The 23745-nt window shown below is 44.2% G+C and overlaps 1 protein-coding gene across 1 annotated transcript in view; it reads right to left on the bottom strand.

Annotated features, from left to right (window-relative positions):
- Positions 1 to 23745, bottom strand: part of rad18 (RAD18 E3 ubiquitin protein ligase) — a 276395-nt gene that overhangs the window by 214522 nt on the left and 38128 nt on the right. The window contains exons 3-4 of the mRNA XM_067998963.1: positions 15359 to 15420; positions 10943 to 11013 (exon numbers count right to left, since the gene is read on the bottom strand). Of these exons, the coding sequence (XP_067855064.1) occupies positions 10943 to 11013; positions 15359 to 15420 (133 nt within the window). The remainder of the gene's footprint in view (positions 1 to 10942; positions 11014 to 15358; positions 15421 to 23745) is intronic.

Genomic DNA, 23745 nt, shown 5'->3' with positions numbered 1-23745 from the left:
AGCTTTTGGTGCTCTCTTATAACAGCTCTTTATCCCCAAAACACTCCAAACTATTGACAAACTCTGCTTTGCTTCTCTTTGGCCATTCAACTGACCAAGTTAGTGAAACCAGTTTATTATAACAACAGCAACTTGCACTTATAGAGTGCCTTTAACGTAGTAAAACGTCCCAAGGTGCTTCACAGGACAGTTGTCAAACAAAATTTGACACAGAGCCACAGATTCAATAGTAATTTTCAAAAGGGAATTGAATATATACAACAACAACTTGCATTTATAAAGCGTCTTTAACATAGCAAAACGTCCCAAGGCGCTTCACAGGAGTGATTATCAAACAAAATTTCACACCAAGCCACATATTAGCACAGGTGACCAAAAGCTTGGTCAAAGAGGTAGGTTTTAAGGAGCATCTTAAAGGAGAGAGGTAGAGGGCGGAGAGGTTTAGGAAGAGAATTCCAGAGCTTAGGGCCTCAGCAGCTGAAGGCACAGCTGCCAATGGTGGAGTGATGAAAATCAGGGATGCATAAGAGGCTAGAATTGAAGGAGCACAGAGATCTCGGAGGCTTGTAGTGCTGGAGGAGATCACAGAGTCAGGGAGGGGCGAGGCCATGGAGGGATTTGAAAACAAGGATGAGAACTTTAAAATCGAGGCATTCCCAGGCTGGGACTCAAGCACAGAAGTGATGGGTGAACAGGACTTGGTGCGAGTTAGGATGCGGCAGCAGAGTTTTGGATGAGCTCAAGTTTATGGAGGCCAGCCAGGAAAGCATTGGAATAGTCAAGTCTAGAGATAACAAAGGCATGGATGAGGGTTTCAGCAGCAGATGAGCTCAGGCAAGGGTGGAGACGGGCGATGTTACAGAGACGGAAGTAGCCAGTCTTGGTGATGGAACAGATAAGTGGTCGGAAGCTCATCTCATGGTCAAATAGGATGTCAAGCTTGCGAACTGTCGGGTTCAGCCTGAGACAGTGGCCAGGGACAGGGATGGAGTCGATGGTTAGGGAACAGAGTTTGTGGCAGGGACCGAAGACAATGGCTTCGGTCTTCCCAATATTTAGTTGGAGGAAATTATAGCCAGGTGCAACGACATATTAGTTCTTTGTGATTGTTCACTGTCTTTATGCAGGATAAAGAACTGCCTGATCCAAACATTTCCTGTTGGTCCTCTCAGCCAAGTCTGTGCAGCAGGAAAACAAATCTTGAAAATAACACATTATAAAAGTCACAAATTAGAAGATGGTGCCATACAAGAGCCATGTGCCAGGGATTATGAAGTAATCTTTGCAGATCCAATTCCATCAAACCAAACCACAAACATGCAAAGGATTTGGTCCGATCCATCTGATACCAGTATTAAACTGTCTGTTGCTTGCTTAATAACACTAGGACAGGCATCATAAATACTATCTGTACTATGTTATGTGTCGAGGAACAATGCCCGTTATATTTAAGAGTTTAAAAAAATAGATCCTTGACTATGACAGCTGCATCCGTAAAAGGTATTTCAGCCGCTAACTCTCCTCTCCACCACACCTTTACTACAAGGTCAGATCTTGACACACTTATGGACCAGTATACCCTCACGGCCATTTTGTGTTGGTGTTTATCCTCCATATGAGCAGTTGTCCTAATTCCATGTGCCTATCTTGTTCCCATTTCCCTTTATTCATCCTTTCCTTTAGCCCCCTATCTAACCCATTCTTAAATGTTGACATGGTCTCTGGTTCAATCATTAGCTCCGATAGTGCCCTTTGTGTAAAATGGTTTTCCCTGCTCTCTGTCCTAAATCTCTTACTTTATCAGATATCTATATCCCCTTATTCACCATGTTCACATCCTCTGCATTTCACCATTTCTGTCACCTCCTCAAAGAACTCTATCAGGTTTATCAAGCACCATCTTCCTTTCTGAAATGCATGTTGGCTGTTTCTAATTATGTTCTCTCCATCTAGATATTTAGTAATTTCATCTTTAAAGATTCCAAAATTTTCCCTACACTATGTTAAACTAACTGGCCTGTAATAATGTCGGTTAGCACTATATTCCGTTTTGAAAATGGGTATTACATTGGCCAGTCTTCAATCCTCCAGCACACATCCACTCTCAAAGGAATCCTGAAATATAATTTTGAGGACCTCCACTATTTCGTCCCCTATTTCCCTCGGGATCCTTGGGTGTATCCCATCAGATCCTGGCATTCCGTCCTCCTTTCGCTTATCTAACATCGCTTAATACTTTTATTTATTATATTATCTTTCATCTCGCTTTTGATCAATTCAGGATTTACCTCCTCCCCAACATCCTTCTCTTTTGTAAACACTAAAGCAAAGTGCTTGTTAAGAACCCTCACCAATTTCTGCTTATCCTTTACTAACTCACCTCTTGGGATCCCACCTCACATTTAACAATTCTCTCTTTACTGATATATTTGTCTTTTTAAATATATTTTAAAGGTTCTCTCCTCATACTCACACCCTCATAGCTTTCCTTATCCCTTCCTTAACCTCTTTCCTTATTTTCTCACATTCTCTTAGTTTTTAATCATACCTATAAGTATGCCCTCTTCTTCAATTCTACTTTGTTTCTAACCACTATTTATCCACAGCATTGTGAAACATGAAGTAGTCCCCATTTTTTTTTTAAAGGGCATATACATATTCTGAAACTTTGCAATCTCCTCTTCAAAAAATCCGATTGTTGACCTACAGTCCTGTGTGCCAATTTCTCTTTCCACCTGATCTCAGCTCGCTCGCTCATCTGTCTAAATGCTGACCTCTATTCCAATCTGATGCTCTTGTTTTTGTACTAACTTTTTCCCTTTCTATTTCAATTCTAAACCTCATCATATTATTGTTACTACATTTAACTCAATTACCTGATAAATAAATCTAGCAATGCCTTTCTGCTTACAGGCATACAAACACACTGCATGAGGAAGGAGTCCTGCACATATCTTAGGAATTCCATTCCTTTTTCTCCATTTATTCCTTCCTTGTCCCAATCAATGAAATTGATAATTGATCTCCCTAAAACAATAATTTTGTTATTCCTATCCATCTCCCTAATCTGTCCAGAGATTTCCTCTTCCATTTCCCTCCCACAATTAGTGGGTCAGTGGGAAGCAGGACTCCGAGCATCAACAGCTCTCAAACCAGTGGCAGAACAATAACCGTGCCCTCTCACTTTTATAAATAGATCTCAAACAAGCATGAAATCCAAGCTTTTTACTAATTAAGTTAAGCCAAAAAGGATGGTAACTTAAAAATAGATCACCATCCCATATTTAAGGACTCTTACATTACGACGTAAATCAAATTGAAAATTACAGAAAAACTAAACACTGACATTTCAATAAAAAGCTGAAAAGTGTTGAGGCATTTTGTTGCAGCATACTGTACAAAGATAGTTTGTCTACAATGCATAGCTTCACACAAGGATTTACAAACCATTTGGAAACCAAGAAACTGTACCAACATAACATTACAGTACACAGGTCATAATATTGAGGCAGGAAATAAGTATCAGGTGATTGCACTTGTTAAAATTGCAAGATTTTTAGTTCTAAGATTGGTTGCTTCTAACACTCAGTTTTATTTTTCTCAGTCTCTAGGCATAATACTAATGTGATATTGCTGCTGATTATAGGAAACAGGCAAATCACCAATAGGCAAGATTTTTAGTTCTAAGATTGGTTGTTTCTAACACTCAGTTTTATTTTTCTCAGTCTCTAGGCATAATACTAATGTGATATTGCTGCTGATTATAGGAAACAGGCAAATCACCAATAGGCTCAAGCTGGCCTGCTGGTATTTTTGATTTTTGCATTATTATCCAGTTGCAGATTGCAAAAGGTGACCCTGCATCTTCTATTTCTGACCTAGAAATGTTTGAGTGTGTGTGTGCGTGTGTGTAATATATATATTTACACACATACACAGACAGTCAGAGTGAGATAAGACGGTCTTGCTTTATAAAGATTAGTGCCAGGCAATTCAGACTTGTAAAGTGACTATGATATAAAGAGCAATAGGAGATTTGATTGAATCTTGCCGTGCAAACCGTATTCTGTTCACTCGTATATTACATGTAAAACAAACCAGATGCTGGTTTACAATTAGCCTCGTCTCATTAGAATGCTTTTCAGTCTGCCTTTTGAAAGATAGAAATAGAAATGGCGGCATGTGCAAGTTCAGTGTGCAGTATACACAAGAGATCTTAACGTTATGGTTTCTAGATCGCGCTATTATTCGACTAGATATTTGGTAGTAAAGGCACCCTCCAAATCATAGGGTCATGGCATATTGATTTCATCAGACCTTCAAAAGGGTCTGCCACACAGAGAGGAGAGAAAACAAGAACCATCAAATTACATTCTACATATCTAAACAACAAAAATAAGAGAAAATCACAGGTGCTGGGTACTATAGACCTGTGTGCATGGAGAGCTCTGTGTCTTAACATGGAAAGATTAATCAGCCAAAGTATCTCTGATATCTGCTACAGAATGTGGGCAGGCACTATTTGTAGGATCAATAGACAACAACTGGATCAATTTGTCTCAACAGCTGGCTGGTGGACTCAACTTCCACTCCGCAGGTGTTCATAATATTCCCACAGTAAACTCCTCACCACGGAATACATGAGTTGAACAAGGTAGCAGCATAATTGCTGAGTGATACAAATTAGAAGTCCCAGTTTTGATCCCAGCCTGTGTTGAGTTAGCTGACCTCAGTTGAGCCTGGGAGCGCTATAATTGGTCTCAGTTTCCCTGTCCTAGGGAAAAATCAGCTGGCTTCTCTATCTTACTGGCTGTTCAGTGACTCCGGTCAGAACATATATACATATACACACATATATATATGTAATGTGCGTGTGCGTACACGCGCATGCACATGTGGAGTGAGGACATCAGCTGCGATCAGGTTCAACTGTGATGTCCTCTATAATCAAATAGCCTTTCTGGAATCACACGTGAAGAACAGCCATTCAACGGCGACACCAGAAGGTAACAGGCTTACGCTAAACCATACCATAAAGTAATAGCAGCCTACTGACTCATTTAATGCTGCTACCTTTTCAAAACTTATTAATCCAAAATCATACAATGTTTAAGTGAAATACAGAACTTTCATAGTTGACAGTGCATCGTTTGCAGAAATGGTTAACTTGCAAAAGATTTTTCATAAGTGACATCAAATTTCAGAGAATATTTTCCGCTGTAGGAAAAAAAACATTGAGTTCAAAAAATAAAATTGCAGCTTAGCCAGCAATGGAACACTGATATTAATCACAACACACAGAAAGTACTGAAGGCACCAAAGCAGATGGATGGGATTGCTGGACAAGTTAATGTTTAATAGTGACAGCAGCTGTTCTGTGATCAAAGGACAGAAGAGAGTGGCAGGGCTGCGCGACCTGCAGTCAATTTTAGTGAAGAACAAAATTAGCTTCCCCACATTGCACTATGCAGCGATGAGCCATACTGAAGGTCCCAGATTCGATTCCTGGTCTGTGCTGTTAGCTGTTTCTCAGCCAGGGCACTGTAATTGCCCTCAAGAGTCCCCAGGTTAAGGAGAGGGAAATTAACCAGAGTTCCAACCCACCCTGATCGTGATGCCGTGATATCCCCATCCCCACCCTACCTCATGACAGCCGAGGACAGTCTCAGCTGTCAGGCTCTCACGATTGAATGTCCTGCCATCATTAGCTGTCCAGGTTTACACATGAACAGCGGCTACGTGACCGAGGTACAGAAGGGCGACTGGCACCTGTAAAACTATACCCCAGCAAGAGTCAGTGATGAGCAGGGACAACTGGCAGAGAAAAAAAGAGATTTACAAAGAGCAAGAAAGTGAAGGGGGATTCATCGATGCTTGGGGAGGGGTAAAGGCCTGTAGGAGCTCAGTGTTATTCTTCTCACAACTATGTCACCTGTATTCACAAACACTCAAAATCCACACATTGCAGCAATATCTCCACACCGGGTGAGATTGGGGCTACCTTGCAATGATTGAGTGAGTCATTACTTCATTGGAACTTCGAATGAGGTTCTGTAACTTAGCGTGGATTCCCCAGAAGTTCACATACTCTGTTTTATCTCAGGGAGTGTATCTGGTAACAGACATTTGCAAAAAGCCACCATGAATTTAGAACCTATGCCAGCAACTTTACAATCCCTATGATCACTCTTACTTTTTTCTGCTGAGGTTGGCAATGAACCCATGAGCTGTTGATGAAAAAAATGTTTGTCTGTCAAACAGAGGTATCAGAAGGCAATACACAATAGTCTCAAAAGCAAAATGCACTCTGCTCTGAGTCACCTCACTCACTTCACATTACAAAACCCCCAACACAGCATAACTTTAATACCTAGAAATACCATATTGTTAATTAAACATAGTTGCAATGTAGGAGACATTTCAAATTCCCGCTTCTGAAAAATCAGTATAAAAAAGTTTTCAACTTGTGCACCCTGTGTAAACCAGCTAAGCAAAGCAAGCCCTGAGTTGGGGAGCAGCCTTTGGTTCATGTTGTAAAACTAACAAAAAAAAAATTGTGAAATTTTGTGCTAATCAAAATGAGGAATGTTAGTAGTGGAAAAGGACACCTTTCCACTTCTGCACCTAGTGTCAGCACCAAGTACTCTCAAGTCAGGTATAACAAGAGATAAGTGCACAATAGCACTGCCTCCACATTGTCCCCATCAAGCACTCCTAGCTGAGTTATAGTAAATTAGGTGCACAGTAGCAATCTCACTACATTGTCCCCATCAAGCACTGCCATGTCATGTATAGTACGGTATAGTAAAGATCCTGTTACACCATTCCATCAAGCTTTACCAGGTCCAACACAGCACAGGTTTAAGAGTGAAGCTCCCCTTGCGTCGTGCCATCAAACACTGCCTGGGCAGGTAAGAGCATCATGTAGAATATTGATCTCCAATTTTCTTCCCCTCTTTGTTGCTACTTAAAGTGTTGACTCACTTACATAGCCAGTGATCGTCTTTCAATACCTTGCCCAAGTGGCCACTGTTCGATCATGGACTCTGACAAGAAGACTTGGAGTGCTATTTGAATGCGCAAGCACATCAGAGCTAATCCCTGCGTGTAGCCTTGTGGTCCCTGGCCATGATACTGAAAACATGATAGGAGTAACAAAATGCACCCCGAGTGCCATGCAGCCATTTTATTCAACCCCCTGCTGTCCCAAGCATGCGCCCACACGCAGGCGGTGCACACACATTCCCCACCCCCCTCACACCTCCACACTGTCTCCTTCCCCCTCTACTTTCAAGCCAGGTCTCACAGCTGAAGAAGCACCAGTAAAACTAGCTGGGTCTAAATGGAAAATGCAAAAAAAAAATTAAAACATTAGAGTTTTCTAAGTGAACAGGAGCAAACTCATTCTGTAGCTACTTTCAACCCAATCCTATAAGTTGTCGCCGCTGTTAATTTTTCCGATCAAGCCAGGAATTCTCACTTATTATTTATTCTCATCTCAAGACTGACTGGAGGGCGACATTCTCCAGCAAGGAGTGGGATTTATATAAAATAGAACCACGTCCAAACGTAACATTCCGTTAGCAGACAAACCAGTTCTTCTATCTGATTGAGAACATCTGCAGTTGTGACAAAAGGCCTTTGCATCCAGCTGTGACTCTGTGGTGTTATTCAAACTCCCAAATGCTCCATTCCTTTAAAGAACTATGACTCTAGGGGATACACCAGTTTGGAAAATGTCCTTACCCTTGTGGAATAGCGGTACTTTTTGAAGATCATACTAGCAAAGTTTCACAAAGCATTGTTTTGCATTCGGGAAAACGCCAGCACTAAAACATTTTGATAGTTTCAGGATGTTACTTTTCTTTGAACAACAACAACTTGCATTTATATAGCGCCTTTAGTGAAGTAAAACGTCCCAAAGCGTCTCACAGGTGCGTTATCAGAAGAAATTAAACACCGCTGTCGTCTATAGATGGATACACTGCGATGGTTTATGGAAAATAAGCAATAGACTGGCCATATATGATGGGAATTTTTCCACTTCTCTCACCAGCCATCCCGTGGTGCATTTAAGATGACTTAATGATATAGCGTGGATCCATGCTCTCCATGAACTGGGTCAAAACACATTTCATTTGGGATCCTTACAACCAGTACAGAGGAAATTTTCATCCCATCAACCTAGGCTGGATTTGAATATAGGTATGAAAGGACTGTGTCCTAATCTACTGCGTTGGCACAACGGCCCAATTTCAGTAGCATGTCACTCATGACTTCCACGTCAACACGAGGCAGGAAGCAGAACAGGCCATTCTATCCATCTAGCCCACCCCATCGTTTAGGTTCAAGTATAGGTCAACCACTGTTGTAATAGTCTGCTTGTAGATCCAGGCATCTTAGATCTTGACCGTTTTTTTCTAAGACAAATTCCTATGCTATTAGTCATTTATAATTCACAGCTAATTTATTGTGTAAAACAGCACTTATACAGCTCGCCAATGGACCAGCGAGTAAATGGATTGCCTGTGGTTGTATTACACCATACAGGCCAGAAGGTCCGTGTTCAATTCCCAGCCCAGTGCTGAATTAGCTGATCTCAGCCAAGGTGTCACTATGAGTGGTACAACTAACTTCAACATGCTGGGCTTGGGAGAGGAATATAAAACCCAGCCAGGGCTCAATTCCTTATTGCTCTCCGGTGATTGCTGCTGAACAGTGCACTTGTATGGACGACAGTTAAAGATAGGATCAAGCTTGGGTGTGATGCCCTCTGAGATCAAATAGCCTGCTGACAATCAAAGTCTAAGTGGGTACATAAAGAATAGTTAGGTACTAGCAAACTACTGACATCCATGGAACCGTACACCAGCAAGAGTCAGCGCCTTTCCTGTGGCGTATTGTAAGCACAGTTTCACATGAATGTGGGAATACAACATATGTGCGCTTATTCTTCCATCTATGCTTGCCCCCTCTCCCAACTAAAATCAAGCTCATCAGGGAACTGCCGTTAATTACCTCAGAAAATCATGACAGGTTCACACTAACCCACCCCCACCAACCAATTTTTTTTCAAAGAGGTGATACTAATGTTATAGAATTATATTCTATCATTGACAAATTTGCCGATGCTTTTGTACAATCCCAACTTCAGAACCACTCTTATTTTCAAGTTTACAGCTGTTACGTAACGAGACGACAAACACTTCCCACAGTACTTCGCATTCCAAGCTCCAAATTTTCCCATCTCGCTGAAGTGGTAGCAAAGGGTGAATGGATGTTTTGTGCAATCTTTAGGATAAACCGTGAAGGCCACTCTACTGCGGCGCCTAGCTGACAGCAATGGAGTTGCATTGGCAAAGGCTTGTCGCTAAGCTGCCTGCTACCCTATTAGTGGCAATCTGACCATCAGAAAGAGTTTTAACAAAAAACCTGGCTCAGTGGTAGCACTCTCTCCTCCGCACCCATGAGGACGGCCTCAACCGGGATCTTGGGTTCATGTCACGCTACATGTAACCCCACCAGCGAAAAAAAGTTATCTGTTTTTAATACAACTGGTCATTTTCTCTCTCTCTGCCTTTCGGATCTCTCTCTCTCTCTCTCTCTCTCTGTCTTTGTTATCTGACCCCTTGTGTATTCAGTATTCTTGGATGTAATGTGTCCCTGACTAACCTGTCTGAACACCATCCACTCCTTTGATTGCTGTGATTATCTCTCTGCCGAGGTGTGATAACGGGCAGTTGGAAAGATTATCTGTAATCACCAGGCATTGTTCTCTGACTATATATGCGATGCCTTTATGGAACCCTTCACTCACCTGACGAAGGAGCTAAGCTCCGAAAGCTTGTGATTTCAAATAAAGCTGTTGGACTATAACCTGGTGTTGTACGACTCCGTACACCGATTCAGAAGGTTGTGGATTTGAGTCCAGCTCCAGAGACGTGAGCAGATGATCTAGGCAGACACTTCAGTGCAGTACTGAGGGAGTGCTGCACTGTCGGAGGCGCTGTCTTTGGGATGAGACTGAGATCCTGTTTGCCCTCTCATTTGCACATAAAAGAACCCATGGCTCTATTTGAAGAAGAGCAGGGGAGTTCTCCCCGGTGTTCTGGCCAATAGTTATCCCCCAATCAACATCACTGTAACAGATTATCTGGTCATTATCACATTGCTGTTTGTGGAATCTTTGCACTGTGCAAATTGGCTGCTATATTTCCTACATTACAACAATGACTACACTTCAAAAGTATTTAATTGGCTGTAAAGTGCTCTAGGACATCCTGAGGTTGTGAATGGCACTGTATAAATGCAAGTTCTTTCTTTTAAAAATATGTAATATGTTAATGGCTCAGTTGCTAATGACAGCGTGCAATGGACCCAGACAGACCAGAAGATCTCGGGTTCAATTCTCAGTCTATGCCGAGCTAGCCAATCTCAGCCAAGCTGCTGATAGGGTTAGTTACAATTGGTCTCAGTGGCCCTGGGTTACAGGTGGGCAATTTAGATTTCCTGTTCTTGACCGCTATCCAATGACTCCTGCTGGAAAATGCAGGCAGATAGCAGGATGAGGCTGAGCCACGATGCCTCTACAGCTGAATAGTGTGCAACCAACGTTTGGGCTCATACAGCAAGAACACCCCTTACTGTGGAACTATACTCCAGCAACAGGGAAGTGACACAACTGGCACAGAATTTAAAAATGCAACAAATTGAATGCCACACAAAAGTCAGCATAGTGAGAGTTAAAACAAAGCACCTAGACTCATACAGTCTTTGAGACACAGATACTGTGCCATCATTTACATGTAAACTCCATCTATCGTAGGAAAGCAAAAGACACTTCTAAAATTATTCAAACACTTTGGAAAACAAGAGGCCATTCCGAAGAAATAAGAACAGAAGACATTCCACTACACTTATTCAACAAAAAATATTGCCGTACCTTGCAGAACGAAAGCAATTCACTAGTTCATCCAATATTCTGTTATTTCGCAGTTCTGGTTCTGTCACAGTCTGTGGGGTGGTGTTGGGGAAAAAACACAATTACAAATGGGGCTCAGAGTTGGTGCCATTACAGTGTGAAAACAATTATTCAAAACAAGCAACACAAGGCAGACTTTTGATTCGAACATAGACTTTTCATTGGGACGACAAAACTCCCATCAATTGGGCCATCCGTGCCAGTCTGATTTTGGGGTGATTTTTGACATTGAAAACCAGACACTAGGGCGGCAATTTTAACCTAATCAGCTCGTCGAGAAACTGCCGGGATCGGGTGTAACTCTGGTTTTACACCCTGCCCGATTTTACTCTCCACTGAAGTCAGCAGAGAGTGATATTGGGCGGGCTGCAGAACCTGTATTCCACCCGATACTGCGGATTTCCCGCCTCGGCGAGTTAGGTTTAAATTACCCCCCCCCCCCCCACCCCCCGAGGCATGATTTTCCATACCCGTGTTAAAAGAACGGTCTAGGAAAATAGGTCACTCAAAGGCCCCGTACACTCGTCTTTAATTGTAATGGGCAAATGGTGACAGTCCAGCATCCCATCCATTGCGAACAAATACCCATTATTTGGGGAGGGGATGGGTTCTGAGCATCTCATGGGTTCCTTCCTGGATCAGCAATAGCACTGTACATTGTATCACTAAGACATGATGCTATGGGGACGAGAGATGCGGACTCCCCCATGTTGAATTATTTGCTCAGTAATGTTGCTGTGTAGGGATACAGAGACCAGGGGTCAGCCATCTCCCTGGGACAGAGAGACCAGGGGTCAGCCATCTCCCTGGGACAGAGAGACCAGGGGTCAGCCATCTCCCTGGGACAGAGAGACCAGGGGTCAGCCATCTCCCTGGGACAGAGAGACCAGGGGTCAGCCATCTCCCTGGGACAGAGAGACCAGGGGTCAGCCATCTCCCTGGGACAGAGAGACCAGGGGGTCAGCCATCTCCCTGGGACAGAGAGACCAGGGGGTCAGCCATCTCCCTGGGACAGAGAGACCAGGGGTCAGCCATCTCCCTGGGACAGAGAGACCAGGGGTCAGCCATCTCCCTGGGACAGAGAGACCAGGGGTCAGCCATCTCCCTGGGACAGAGAGACCAGGGGTCAGCCATCTCCCTGGGACAGAGAGACCAGGGGTCAGCCATCTCCCTGGGACAGAGAGAGGAGGCGTCAGCCAGCTCCCTGGGACAGAGAGAGGAGGCGTCAGCTAGCTCCCTGGGATAGAGAGCAGGGGTCAGCTATCTCCCTGGGATATACAGAGCAGGGGTCAGCTATCTCCCTGGGATATACAGAGCAGCGGTCAGCTATCTCCCTGGGATATACAGAGCAGGGGTCAGCTATCTCCCTGGGATATACAGAGCAGGGGTCAGCTATCTCCCTGGGATATACAGAGCAGGGGTCAGCTATCTCCCTGGGATATACAGAGCAGGGGTCAGCTATCTCCCTGGGATAGAGAGAGGAGGCGTCAGCCATCTCCCTGGGATATACAGACCAGGGGTCAGCCATCTCCTTGGGATAGACAGAGCAGGGGTCAGCTATCTCCCTGGGATAGACAGAGCAGGGGTCAGCTATCTCCCTGGGATAGACAGAGCAGGGGTCAGCTATCTCCCTGGGATAGACAGAGCAGGGGTCAGCTATCTCCCTGGGATAGACAGAGCAGGGGTCAGCTATCTCCCTGGGATAGACAGAGCAGGGGTCAGCTATCTCCCTGGGCTAGACAGAGCAGGGGTCAGCTATCTCCCTGGGATAGACAGAGCAGGGGTCAGCTATCTCCCTGGGATAGACAGAGCAGGGGTCAGCTATCTCCCTGGGATAGAGAGAGGAGGCGTCAGCCATCTCCCTGGGATATACAGACCAGGGGTCAGCCATCTCCTTGGGATAGACAGAGCAGGGGTCAGCTATCTCCCTGGGATAGACAGAGCAGGGGTCAGCTATCTCCCTGGGATAGACAGAGCAGGGGTCAGCTATCTCCCTGGGATAGACAGAGCAGGGGTCAGCTATCTCCCTGGGATAGACAGAGCAGGGGTCAGCTATCTCCCTGGGATAGACAGAGCAGGGGTCAGCTATCTCCCTGGGCTAGACAGAGCAGGGGTCAGCTATCTCCCTGGGATAGACAGAGCAGGGGTCAGCTATCTCCCTGGGATAGACAGAGCAGGGGTCAGCTATCTCCCTGGGATAGACAGAGCAGGGGTCAGCTATCTCCCTGGGATAGACAGAGCAGGGGTCAGCTATCTCCCTGGGATAGACAGAGCAGGGGTCAGCTATCTCCCTGGGATAGACAGAGCAGGGGTCAGCTATCTCCCTGGGATAGACAGAGCAGGGGTCAGCTATCTCCCTGGGATAGACAGAGCAGGGGTCAGCTATCTCCCTGGGATAGACAGAGCAGGGGTCAGCTATCTCCCTGGGATAGACAGAGCAGGGGTCAGCTATCTCCCTGGGATAGACAGAGCAGGGGTCAGCTATCTCCCTGGGATAGACAGAGCAGGGGTCAGCTATCTCCCTGGGATAGACAGAGCAGGGGTCAGCTATCTCCCTGGGATAGACAGAGCAGGGGTCAGCTGTCTCCCTGGGATAGACAGAGCAGGGGTCAGCTATCTCCCTGGGATAGACAGAGCAGGGGTCAGCTATCTCCCTGGGATAGACAGAGCAGGGGTCAGCTATCTCCCTGGGATAGACAGAGCAGGGGTCAGCTATCTCCCTGGGATAGACAGAGCAGGGGTCAGCTATCTCCCTGGGATAGACAGAGCAGGGGTCAGCTATCTCCCTGGGATAGACAGAGCAGGGGTCAGCTATCTCCCTGGGATAGACAGAGCAGGGGTCAGCTATCTCCCTGGGATAGACAGAGCAGGGGTCAGCTATCTCCCTGGGATAGACAGAGCAGGGGTCAGCTATCTCCCTGGGATAGACAGAGCAGGGGTCAGCTATCTCCCTGGAAGGAGGCATGGAATGAAGGCAAAAAATTGGAAGGAGTGTCTCCACTGGCCTGGGAACAGGCCTGACCCTCAGACACAGGAAATGCTTGGCTTGAGAGTGGATGCTGCACAACAAGCTGTATTCAGCCACTGGCTGGTCTAAGGTCAAATCCATTTCAAGAAAGAAAGAACTGCATTTACGCAGCATCGTATCATGTCTCTCCAACCTCACAAACAAATGTGAAAGCACAGGAAGATCTCAAGAACAGCGGTGAGATTAATGACCAGTTAATCTGGTTTTGTTGCTGTTGGTTGAGGGAACAATGTTGACCGGGACACAGAGAACTCCCAGCTATTCTTTGAATAGTGTCGTGGGGTCTTTAACATTCACTTGAACAGGTAAACGGGGACTCCGTTTAAAGTCTCTTCCAAAGGACAAAACCTGCCACAATGCAGCACTCCCTCAGCACCACACAAATTATTCTACGTGGAAGACACCCCGCAAATATTGACACATTCCCGAAAACCTTCAGCCCCATCTTCTGAAAGATAGTGTTAACTACCCATGGGTAAACTGTTATCATGCCTGAAAACATTAGCAATAAAACGATGTGCTAATGAATATTCAGAATAAATGGAATACAAAATCCCCAAGACGTTGTGTTGACTGAGTGCGACGTGACCAGCACCAAAAATCCAACCTCTCACGGAACATTGGGCTCTCTTTCTGTCAAATTTCTTCTCTTTTTTTCTCTCTCTCAGATTTTGACTTTTCTCTCTCGTCCTCTCACAATGTCTCTCGTTTCTCTCACTCTACTTTACTTGCTTCCATGTTTTTGTCTGTCCCTCACACTGATATTCTCCTATGTCTATCTCTTGTTTCTTTCCCCGTCCCTTTCATTCTTGCTCTTTATATTTTCTCTGTATCTTCCATTCACATTGTGTCTTGCTTCTTTCTTCTCCTTGGCTTTGTCCACGGTTGAGATGCTCTTGGGACAGGTGACCATAAACAATATTGATTGGAAAAGATGCCATTTACAGTCAGCGGCACTGCTCTCTGGTCCCAACATTTTCATGCCTCTCTGACGGATTCCTTCGGCTTTACTCATCCTCTACAAGGAGAAGCTTCTTTCACTTTGAAGAAGAACAGGATCGGACCTGAATTCTCAACATTTGATTCCCATCACAGGTTCATTTGACCGATAAAGGATTTAAAGTAAACTCTGTCCTTGGCAGTCATGTTTGTCCCAATTATATTAGCTTCTCAATCTCAAAATCCCAGGATTTTCATAGTTTGGGTCTGGGATGACCATGGTCTTTAATATGGAAAAATATTAAGTTCAATATGTAATTAAATGTCCTCATAATGTCATTTTACTTTCTTATAGAATGTTCCAGATCAGCCATTACCTTTTTTTTCAGGCCAGCAAAAGTCTTACTTACCACACAACAGATCGGGCACTGGGTCTTGTATGATAAGAATTTCCGCACACAAAGGGAACAATCTAGAAAATGAAAAAAAACTATTGAACCTGACATGCCTTTTCATATAGTATCAGGCGTTACAGTAGAAATTAATCTAGTGAGGGAAATATGAAGGAGTATTTTTGTACTCTGCGGGTGCTTGCACAGATGGGTAAACAACCCATGAAATGTTTTGGTCAGGAAAACAACAATTTATAACTGAACTGTGAAGGCACATACTGAGTGCAGACAATTTGTTCAGGTAACATTAACCTGCTATACTTTGGAAATTCATAGTACACCACTGGAAATGGGATCTCGGCGACAGGGTCCTGCAGAGGAGCTGAAATGACCATGAGGTTACTTTCTTACATGACCTCAGTAATCAAATCAAACAAGCTTCACAGAGTTTGCAAACAGTAAACCAATTCTACACAAGCCCTCTGGATTAAACAAACTTGAATAGCGCTGACAGTAATTATATCCTATGTGGTAGCAAGTTCTACATTCTGAGCAGAGAAGTTTCTTCCGAATTCCTTATTGGATTTATTAGTGACTATCTTGTACTTATGGCCTCCCCCACAAGTGGAAACATCTTTTTCTTTATTCGTTCACGGGATGTGGGCGTCGCTGGCGAGGCCGGCATTTATTGCCCATCCCTAATTGCCCTTGAGAAGGTGGTGGTGAGCCGCCTTCTTGAACCGCTGCAGTCCATGTGGTGACGGTTCTCCCACAGTGCTGTTAGGAAGGGAGTTCTTATTATGACTTTTCGTAGCGAGATTTTTACAACTGAGTGGCTTGCTAGGCCATTTCAGAGGGCAATTAAGAATCAACCACATTGCTGTGGGTCTGGAGTCACATATAGGCCAGACCAGGTAAGGACGGCAGGTTTCCTTCCCTAAAGGACATTAGTGAACCAGATGGGTTTTTACGACAATCCGGTAGTTTCATGGCCATCATTACTGATACTAGTATTTTAATTCCAGATTTTTATTTAAATTCGCTAGCTGCCGTGGCGGGATTTGAACTCATGACTCTGGATTTTAGTCCAGATCTCTGGATTACTAGTCCAGTAATATAACCACTATGCTACCTACATCTACCCCATCAAACCCTTTCATAATCTTAAAGACCTCTATCAGGTTACCCCTCAGCTTGTTCAATCTTTCCTGATAGGTATAACCTCTCAGTTCTGGTACCATCCTTGTAAATCTTTTTTGGACCTTCTCCCATTCCTCTATATCCTTTTCATAATATGGAGACCAGAACTGTGCACAGTACTCCGTGTGGTCTAACCAAGGTTCTATACAAGCAATTATGTCCCCAGGTCTTGGGACCAATAGGACAGTGTAATAGTTGGTGGGACCTTATCTTTTTAATCTATGCCACTATCATTCTCATGTGCATCTGCTGGACTTTATATAGGAACATTTAAACGTGGCTGTTACAATGTATACTACACTAGCTGATCTCCCATAGTGTTGCTCATAGTGAGTCAGAGGATACAATTTTATGTGTTGTAACAAACAATGTAGTTTTAGGTCCACTCATTTATTGGAATTCGATAAGTGACATTAGCGCATTTTCAGGTTTAAATCCCGTGATTATGTGCACATTTTTGAGCAAATTGTAAAATATTGACCTCTGTTATTATTATTACATATCCGTTTACCCATACCCTAAATTTGTGTCGTCCTACTTCTCTATTTTTTCAGTCCAGGATCCACACACAGTTGGTAGAGAAGATGTTCATGGTAGCAGGTAGATACACAGATACATTGATGTAATGGGGAGGAGGGGTCAGAGGTCATGTGGTTTGGTACTGTTGAGAGTGTGGTCCAGGGATCTGAGAGTAATGACAGTGGTTCAATAGGGTCGATGTAGAGAAACTGTTTCCACTTGTGGGTGAGTGCAGAACAGAGGGGCGTAAATATAAGATAGCCACTGGCAAATCAAATATCTGGTACGGTGGCATAGTGGTTATGTTACTGGACTAATAATCCAGAGGCTTGGACTAATAATCCAGAGTCATGAGCTCAAATCCCACCAAGCCAGCTGGGGAATTTAAATTCAGTTAATTAAGCTGTAACCTTTCTATGATTCTATGAAATAAAATCTGGAATAATAAAAAACCTATTATCAATAACGATGACCACTATTGACCCTATTGTTGTAAAAACTATCTGGTTCACTAATGCCCTTTAGGGAAAGAAACCTGCTGTCCTTACCCGGTCTGGCCCATATGTGACTCCTGACCTACAGCAATGTGGTTGATTCATAACTGCCCTCTGAAATGGCCTAGCAAGTTGTATAGCCACATTTGTATAATCCCACTGCAAAAAGTCATAAGAAGAATAAAACCGGACGGACTACGAGGCACCGGAAACAACAAGAGCAAAGGCAAACCAAGCCCAGTGGGCCCGACAAAGTCCTCCTCACTAACATCTGAGAACTTGTGCCAAAATTGGGAGAGCTGTCCCACAGACTAGTCAAGCAACAGCCAGACATAGCCATACTCACAGAATCAAAACTTTCAGCCAACGTCCCAGAATCTTCCATCACCATCCCTAGGTATGTCTTGTCCCACCGACAGGGCAGACCCACCAGAGGTGGCGGCACCGTGATATACAGTCAGGAGGGAGTGGCCCTGGGAGTCCTCAACATTGACTCTGTATGCCATGAAGTCTCATGGCAACAGGTCAAACACGGGCAAGGAAACCTCCTGCTGATTACCACCTACTGCCCTCCCTCAGCTGAAGAATCTGTACTCCTCCACGATGAGCACCACTTGGAGGAAGCACTGAGGGTAGCAAGGGCGCAGAATGCACTCTGCGTAGGGGACTTCAACGTCCATCACCAAGAGTGGCTCGGTAGCACCACTACTGACTGAGCTGGCAGAGTCCTGAAGGACATAGCTGACAAACTGGGCCTGCGGCAGGTGGTGAGAGAACCAACACGTTCTCACTTGACCTCGTTCTCACCAATCTACCTGTCACAGATGCATCTATCCATGACAGTATTGGTCGGAGTGACCACCGCACAATCCTTGTGGAGACGAAGTCCCGTCTTCATACTGAGGACACCGTCCAATGTGTTGTGTGGCACTACAACTGTGCTAAATTAGATAGATTCAGAACAGATCTAGCAGCTCAAAACTGGGCATCCATGAGGCGCTGTAGGCCATCAGCAGCAGAATTGTATTCCAGCACAATCTGTAACCTCATGGCCCGGCATATTCCTCACTCTACCATGATCAACAATCCAAATGATCAACCCCGGTTCAATGAAGAGTGTTGAAGAGCATGCCAGGAGCAGCACCAGGCGTACCTAAAAATGAGGTGCCAACCTGGTGAAGCTACAACACAGGACTACATGCATACTAAACAGCAGAAGCAACATGCTATAGATAAAGCTAAGAGATCCCACAACCAATGGATTAGTTCAAAGCTCTGCAGTCCTGCCACATCCAGCCATGAATGGCGATGGACAAACAAACAACTAACCGGAGGAGGAGGCACCGTGAACATCCCCATCCTCAATGATGGCATAGTCCAGAACGTGAGTGCAAAAGACAAACAAGGCTGAAGCGTTAGCAACCATCTTCAGCCAGAAGTGCCAAGTAGGTAATCCATCTCGGCCTCCTCCCGAGGTCCCCATCATCACAGAAGCCAGTCTTCATCCAATTTGATTCACTCCACGTGATATCAAGAAATGGCAGAGTGCACCGGCAATGGGCCCCAACAACATCTCAGCTGTAGTGTTGAAGGCTTGTGCTCCAGAACTAGCCCCGCCTCGAGCCAAGCTGTTCCAGTACAGCTACAACACTGCCATCTACCCAACAAAATGGAAAATTGCCCAGGTATGTCCTGTCCACAAAAAGCAGGACAAATTCAATCCGGCCAATTACTGCCCCATCAATCTACTCTCAATCATCAGCAAAGTGATGGAAGGTGTCGTCGACAGTACTATCAAGCGGCACTTACTCACCAGTAACCTGCTCACCGATGCTCAGTTTAGGTTCCGCCAGGACCACTCGGCTCCAGACTTCACTATAGCCTTGGTCCAAACATGGACAAAAGAGCTGAATTCCAGAGGTAAGATGAGAGTGACTGCCCTTGACATCAAGGCAGCATTTGACCGAGTATGGCATCAAGGAGCCTTAGTAAAATTGAAGTCAATGGGAATTGGGGGAAAAATTCTCCAGTGGCTGGAGTCATACCTACACAAAGGAAGATGGTAGTGGTTGTTGGAGGCCAATCATCTCAGTCCCAAGTCATTGCTGCAGGAGTTCCTCAGGGCAGTGTCCTCGGCCCAACCATCTTCAGCTGCTTCATCAATAGCCTTCCCTCCATCATAAGGTCAGAAGTGGGGATGTTCGCTGTTGATTGCACAGTGTTCAGTTCCATTTGCAACCACTCAGATAATGAAGCAGTCTGTGCCCACATGCAGCAAGACATGGACAACATCCGAGCTTGGGTTCATAAGTGGCAAGTAACATTCGTGCCAGACAAGTACCAGGCAATGATCATCTCCAACAAGAGAGTCTAACCACCTCCCCTTGACATTCAATGGCATTACCATCACCAAATCCCCCACCATCAACATCCTGGGGGTCACCATTGACCAGAAACTAAACTGGACCAGCCACATAAATACTGTGGCTACAAGAGCAGCTGAGAGGCTGGGTATTCTGCGGCGAGTGACTCACCTCCTGACTCCCCAAAGCCTTTCCACTATCTACAAGGCACAAGTCAGGAGTGTAATGGAATACTCTCCACTTGCCTGGATGAGTGCAGCTACAACAACATTCAAGAAGCTCAACACCATTCAGGACAAAGCGGCCCACTTGATTGGCACTCCATCCACCACACTAAACATTCACTCCCTTCACTACTGGCGCACCGTGGCTGCAGTGTGTACCATCTACAAGATGCACTGCAACAACTCGCCAAGGTTTCTTCGACAGCACCTCCCAAACCCACATATCGCCATTCCTTCATCGTCGCTGGGTCAAAATCCTGGAACTCCCTACCTAACAGCACTGTGGGAGAACCTTCACCACACATACAGTAGTGGTTCAACAAGGCAGCTCAAGTGAAATTAGGGATGGGCAATAAATGCTGGCCTTGCCAGCCACGCCCGCATCCCATGAATGAATAGAAAAAGAGTTTAGGAGGAATTTCTTTGCACAGAGTGATGAGAATGTGGAACTCGCTGTCACATGGAGTGGTTGAAGCAGATAGCATTGATGCATTTAAGGGAAGGCTTGATTCATGCATGAGGGAGAGGGGAATAGAAGGATATTGGGGGGGGGGGGGCAAGAGGTAATTAAAGTGGGAGGAGGCTCATGTGGAGTATAAACACCAGCAAAGACTAGATGGGCTGAATGGCCTGTTTCTGTGCTGTAGATTCTATGTAACTCTATGTAGTTATAACAAGGGAACTAGCTTTAAGACAGAAAAATTGAAGTAAGACAACAAGGGCAGTGGAGGGGGCATTCAGGGAGGGAGAGATCAGAAGAGGTAAAAGGGATCAGTGAAGGGGGAGGGAAGGTCATTAACATTCATTCATTAATTTATTGCTGTTTCAGTTGTTCTATAAATGTATTAATTCACTTCCGCCCACTTCTCCATTTAATTCACTGGTGCCCACTGCTGCATTAATGTATTAGTTTGCTCTATGAAGTGGTGCTGGCTGCTACATTAATTTATGAATTCATTGGTGCCTACTTAGCTACGGTGTAATGTTTATCAGTATCCTTTCATTGGTAGTAGGTTGTGATGCTTGTGGTTCATGGTTTCGGTAGCTTCAGTTTTCCTGATGCAATTATATTGTGTCAAAAAAGCAGCAACACATTTTGTACTAAACCATTACTATTGTTAGTCATGATGTGGAGATGCCGGTGATGGACTGGGGTTGACAATTGTAAACAATTTTACAACACCAAGTTATAGTCCAGCAATTTTATTTTATTTTATCCTGAGGAAGGAGGTAGCCTCCGAAAGCTTGTGAATTTAAAATAAAATTGCTGGACTATAACTTGGTGTTGTAAAATTGTTTACAATTACTATTGTTATTATAGTAGCAGTTTCTATAGTCCACTGATTTAGGATGTGTGGTCATTACGTCCTTTAGGAAGATCCAGATGAAATTTTTCAACACTGTACAGGTCTTGACTCGCTGTGTGCAAAACCATAGAAATAGACCAGCTAATATTAATCGGATTGGCTATAGGATCATTCAAATCAAGCTAATTTAGGCATCATATATATCCCAATCCTTTTTTCCTACACATTGCTCAAATGGGAAGAGGGAAATTGACATCTGAAATTCTTCACCTAATGGTGATTATATATTGAGATTGTGAATTCACTAATGTTACATACTGAGTGGACATCATTTGGGATTTGCATCTAACTTTATCTGTTATTTACCTACAGACTCAGTGGGTCAGCAGGAAAAATGGTAACACTATCAGGTGCACCTACCATACTCTTTCCACATTAAATTTTCCATGCAGTGCATCTTGTAAAATTAAGGCGTGTGGGGGGTGGGGGGGTGGGGGGAAAGGAAGAAAATATCAGCCAGGGCTCCTGCTACTGATTGCTATCCAGTGACCGCTACTCAATGCATAGTTATAGATGTCAGGTTATGGCATGAACAGACAGAGCTGTGGGGCATCTGGCTCCACTGACCTGCAGACATCAGCTTCCAGGCTTGTAAAGAAAGGTCACTTGAGAGCGATTTTAAGAAGGCTAAGTGTCCCAATGGGACCAAACCCTGACACAAGTTGGCGCCTTTTACTAAGTATCAGTTTAGCTCAGCAGATAGCACTCTTGCTTTTGAGGCAGCAGGTTTTGAGCACATAACCTAAGATGACACTTTAGTGCTTACTGAGGGAATTCTGCACTGACAAAGGTGCTTTCCTCAGGTGAAGAAACCTTCAAACCAAAGCGCCAGCTGCTTGTTCAAGTAGATGTAAAAGATGCCACGGCAACATATTTCCTGTATGTACTTTTTGTGAGAAAATTGCAGTGTCTTTACAAAACATATGTATGTATTCTCTTTTCCTAATAAAAATAAAATGCCATGACATTTTTTGAAGAAGCTAAGAGAGTTCTCCTGGTGCCTTGGCCAACATAGCTAAAACAGATTAACTGCTCATTCTTCTCATTTTTGCTTGTGGGATCTTGCTGTATGCAACTTGGTTGCTGCAATCACCTACAAAACAATGTAAAAGTAATTTGGGTGAAAGGCATTGAGGTGTTAGATGTGATAAGATGCTATATGAATGCAGGTCTTTCAGGAGGAGAAAATTGGCAGGAAAAATGGAGCAGAATTTTCCAGTTTTTCAACAATGTTACGTATAAACAATCACAATAATTCTATTTCTCACCTAGAATCATAGAATCTTACAGCACAGAAGGCCATTTGGCCCATCGTGCCTGTGTCAGCTCTTTGAAAGAGCTATCTAATTAGTCCCACTCCCCTGCTCTTTCCTCATAGCCTTGCAAATTTCTCCTTTTCAAGTATTTATCCAATTCCCTTTTGAAAGTTACCATTGAATCTGCTTCCACCACTCTTTCAGGCAGTGCATTCCAGACCATAACAACTCACTGCATAAAACAATTTCTCCTCATCTCCCTTCTGGTTCTTTTGTCAATTATCTTAAATCTGTATTCTGTGGTTACCGACGCACCCGCCAATGGAAACAGTTTCTCCTTATTTACTCTATCAAAACCGTTCATGATTTTGAACGCCTCTATCAAATCTCCCCTTAACCTTTTCTGCTATAAGGAAAACAATCCCAGCTTCTCTAGTCTCTCACATAACTGAAGTCCCTCATCCCTGATACAGCAAGAGAAAGAAATCTATTAAAGATTCATTAGGACTAATTCATAACTGATTATTCACCAGAGCAGACTGCTTCCTAGTGTTGCCATGAGGATTAATAAACATGCTGATACCAATGTTATAAGAAAAAATACACTTAATCCAATAGATTAAATTGTGCCCACTACTACCACTATCAATGACAGACTTATAACCACCAATATACTTCAGCCTAATGTCTTACACAACCCATGTCTGGAATGACAAAAATCATACTGCTGGAGCATGAATATTTCACAATCAAATCTCAGTGATAAGAAAGTGTCTCCCTTCCCTTCCCTTCCCCCTGGCCCTGTACTTGTTTAAAATAAGTTAACCACTAGCGTCTTCCAGTTCTGATGAGAGGTCATCAACATGAAACGTTAGCTTTGATTCTCTCTTCACAGATGCCGCCCGACCATCAGAATGTTTCCAGCAGTTTCTGCTGTTGTTTTAGATTTCCAAAATCTACAGTATTTTGCTTTTGTCTCAGT

This window comes from Heptranchias perlo, chromosome 17, assembly GCF_035084215.1.
Source record: "Heptranchias perlo isolate sHepPer1 chromosome 17, sHepPer1.hap1, whole genome shotgun sequence".
NCBI classification, from domain to species: domain Eukaryota; kingdom Metazoa; phylum Chordata; class Chondrichthyes; order Hexanchiformes; family Hexanchidae; genus Heptranchias; species Heptranchias perlo.
This window is presented reverse-complemented; position numbering and strand designations above follow the sequence as displayed.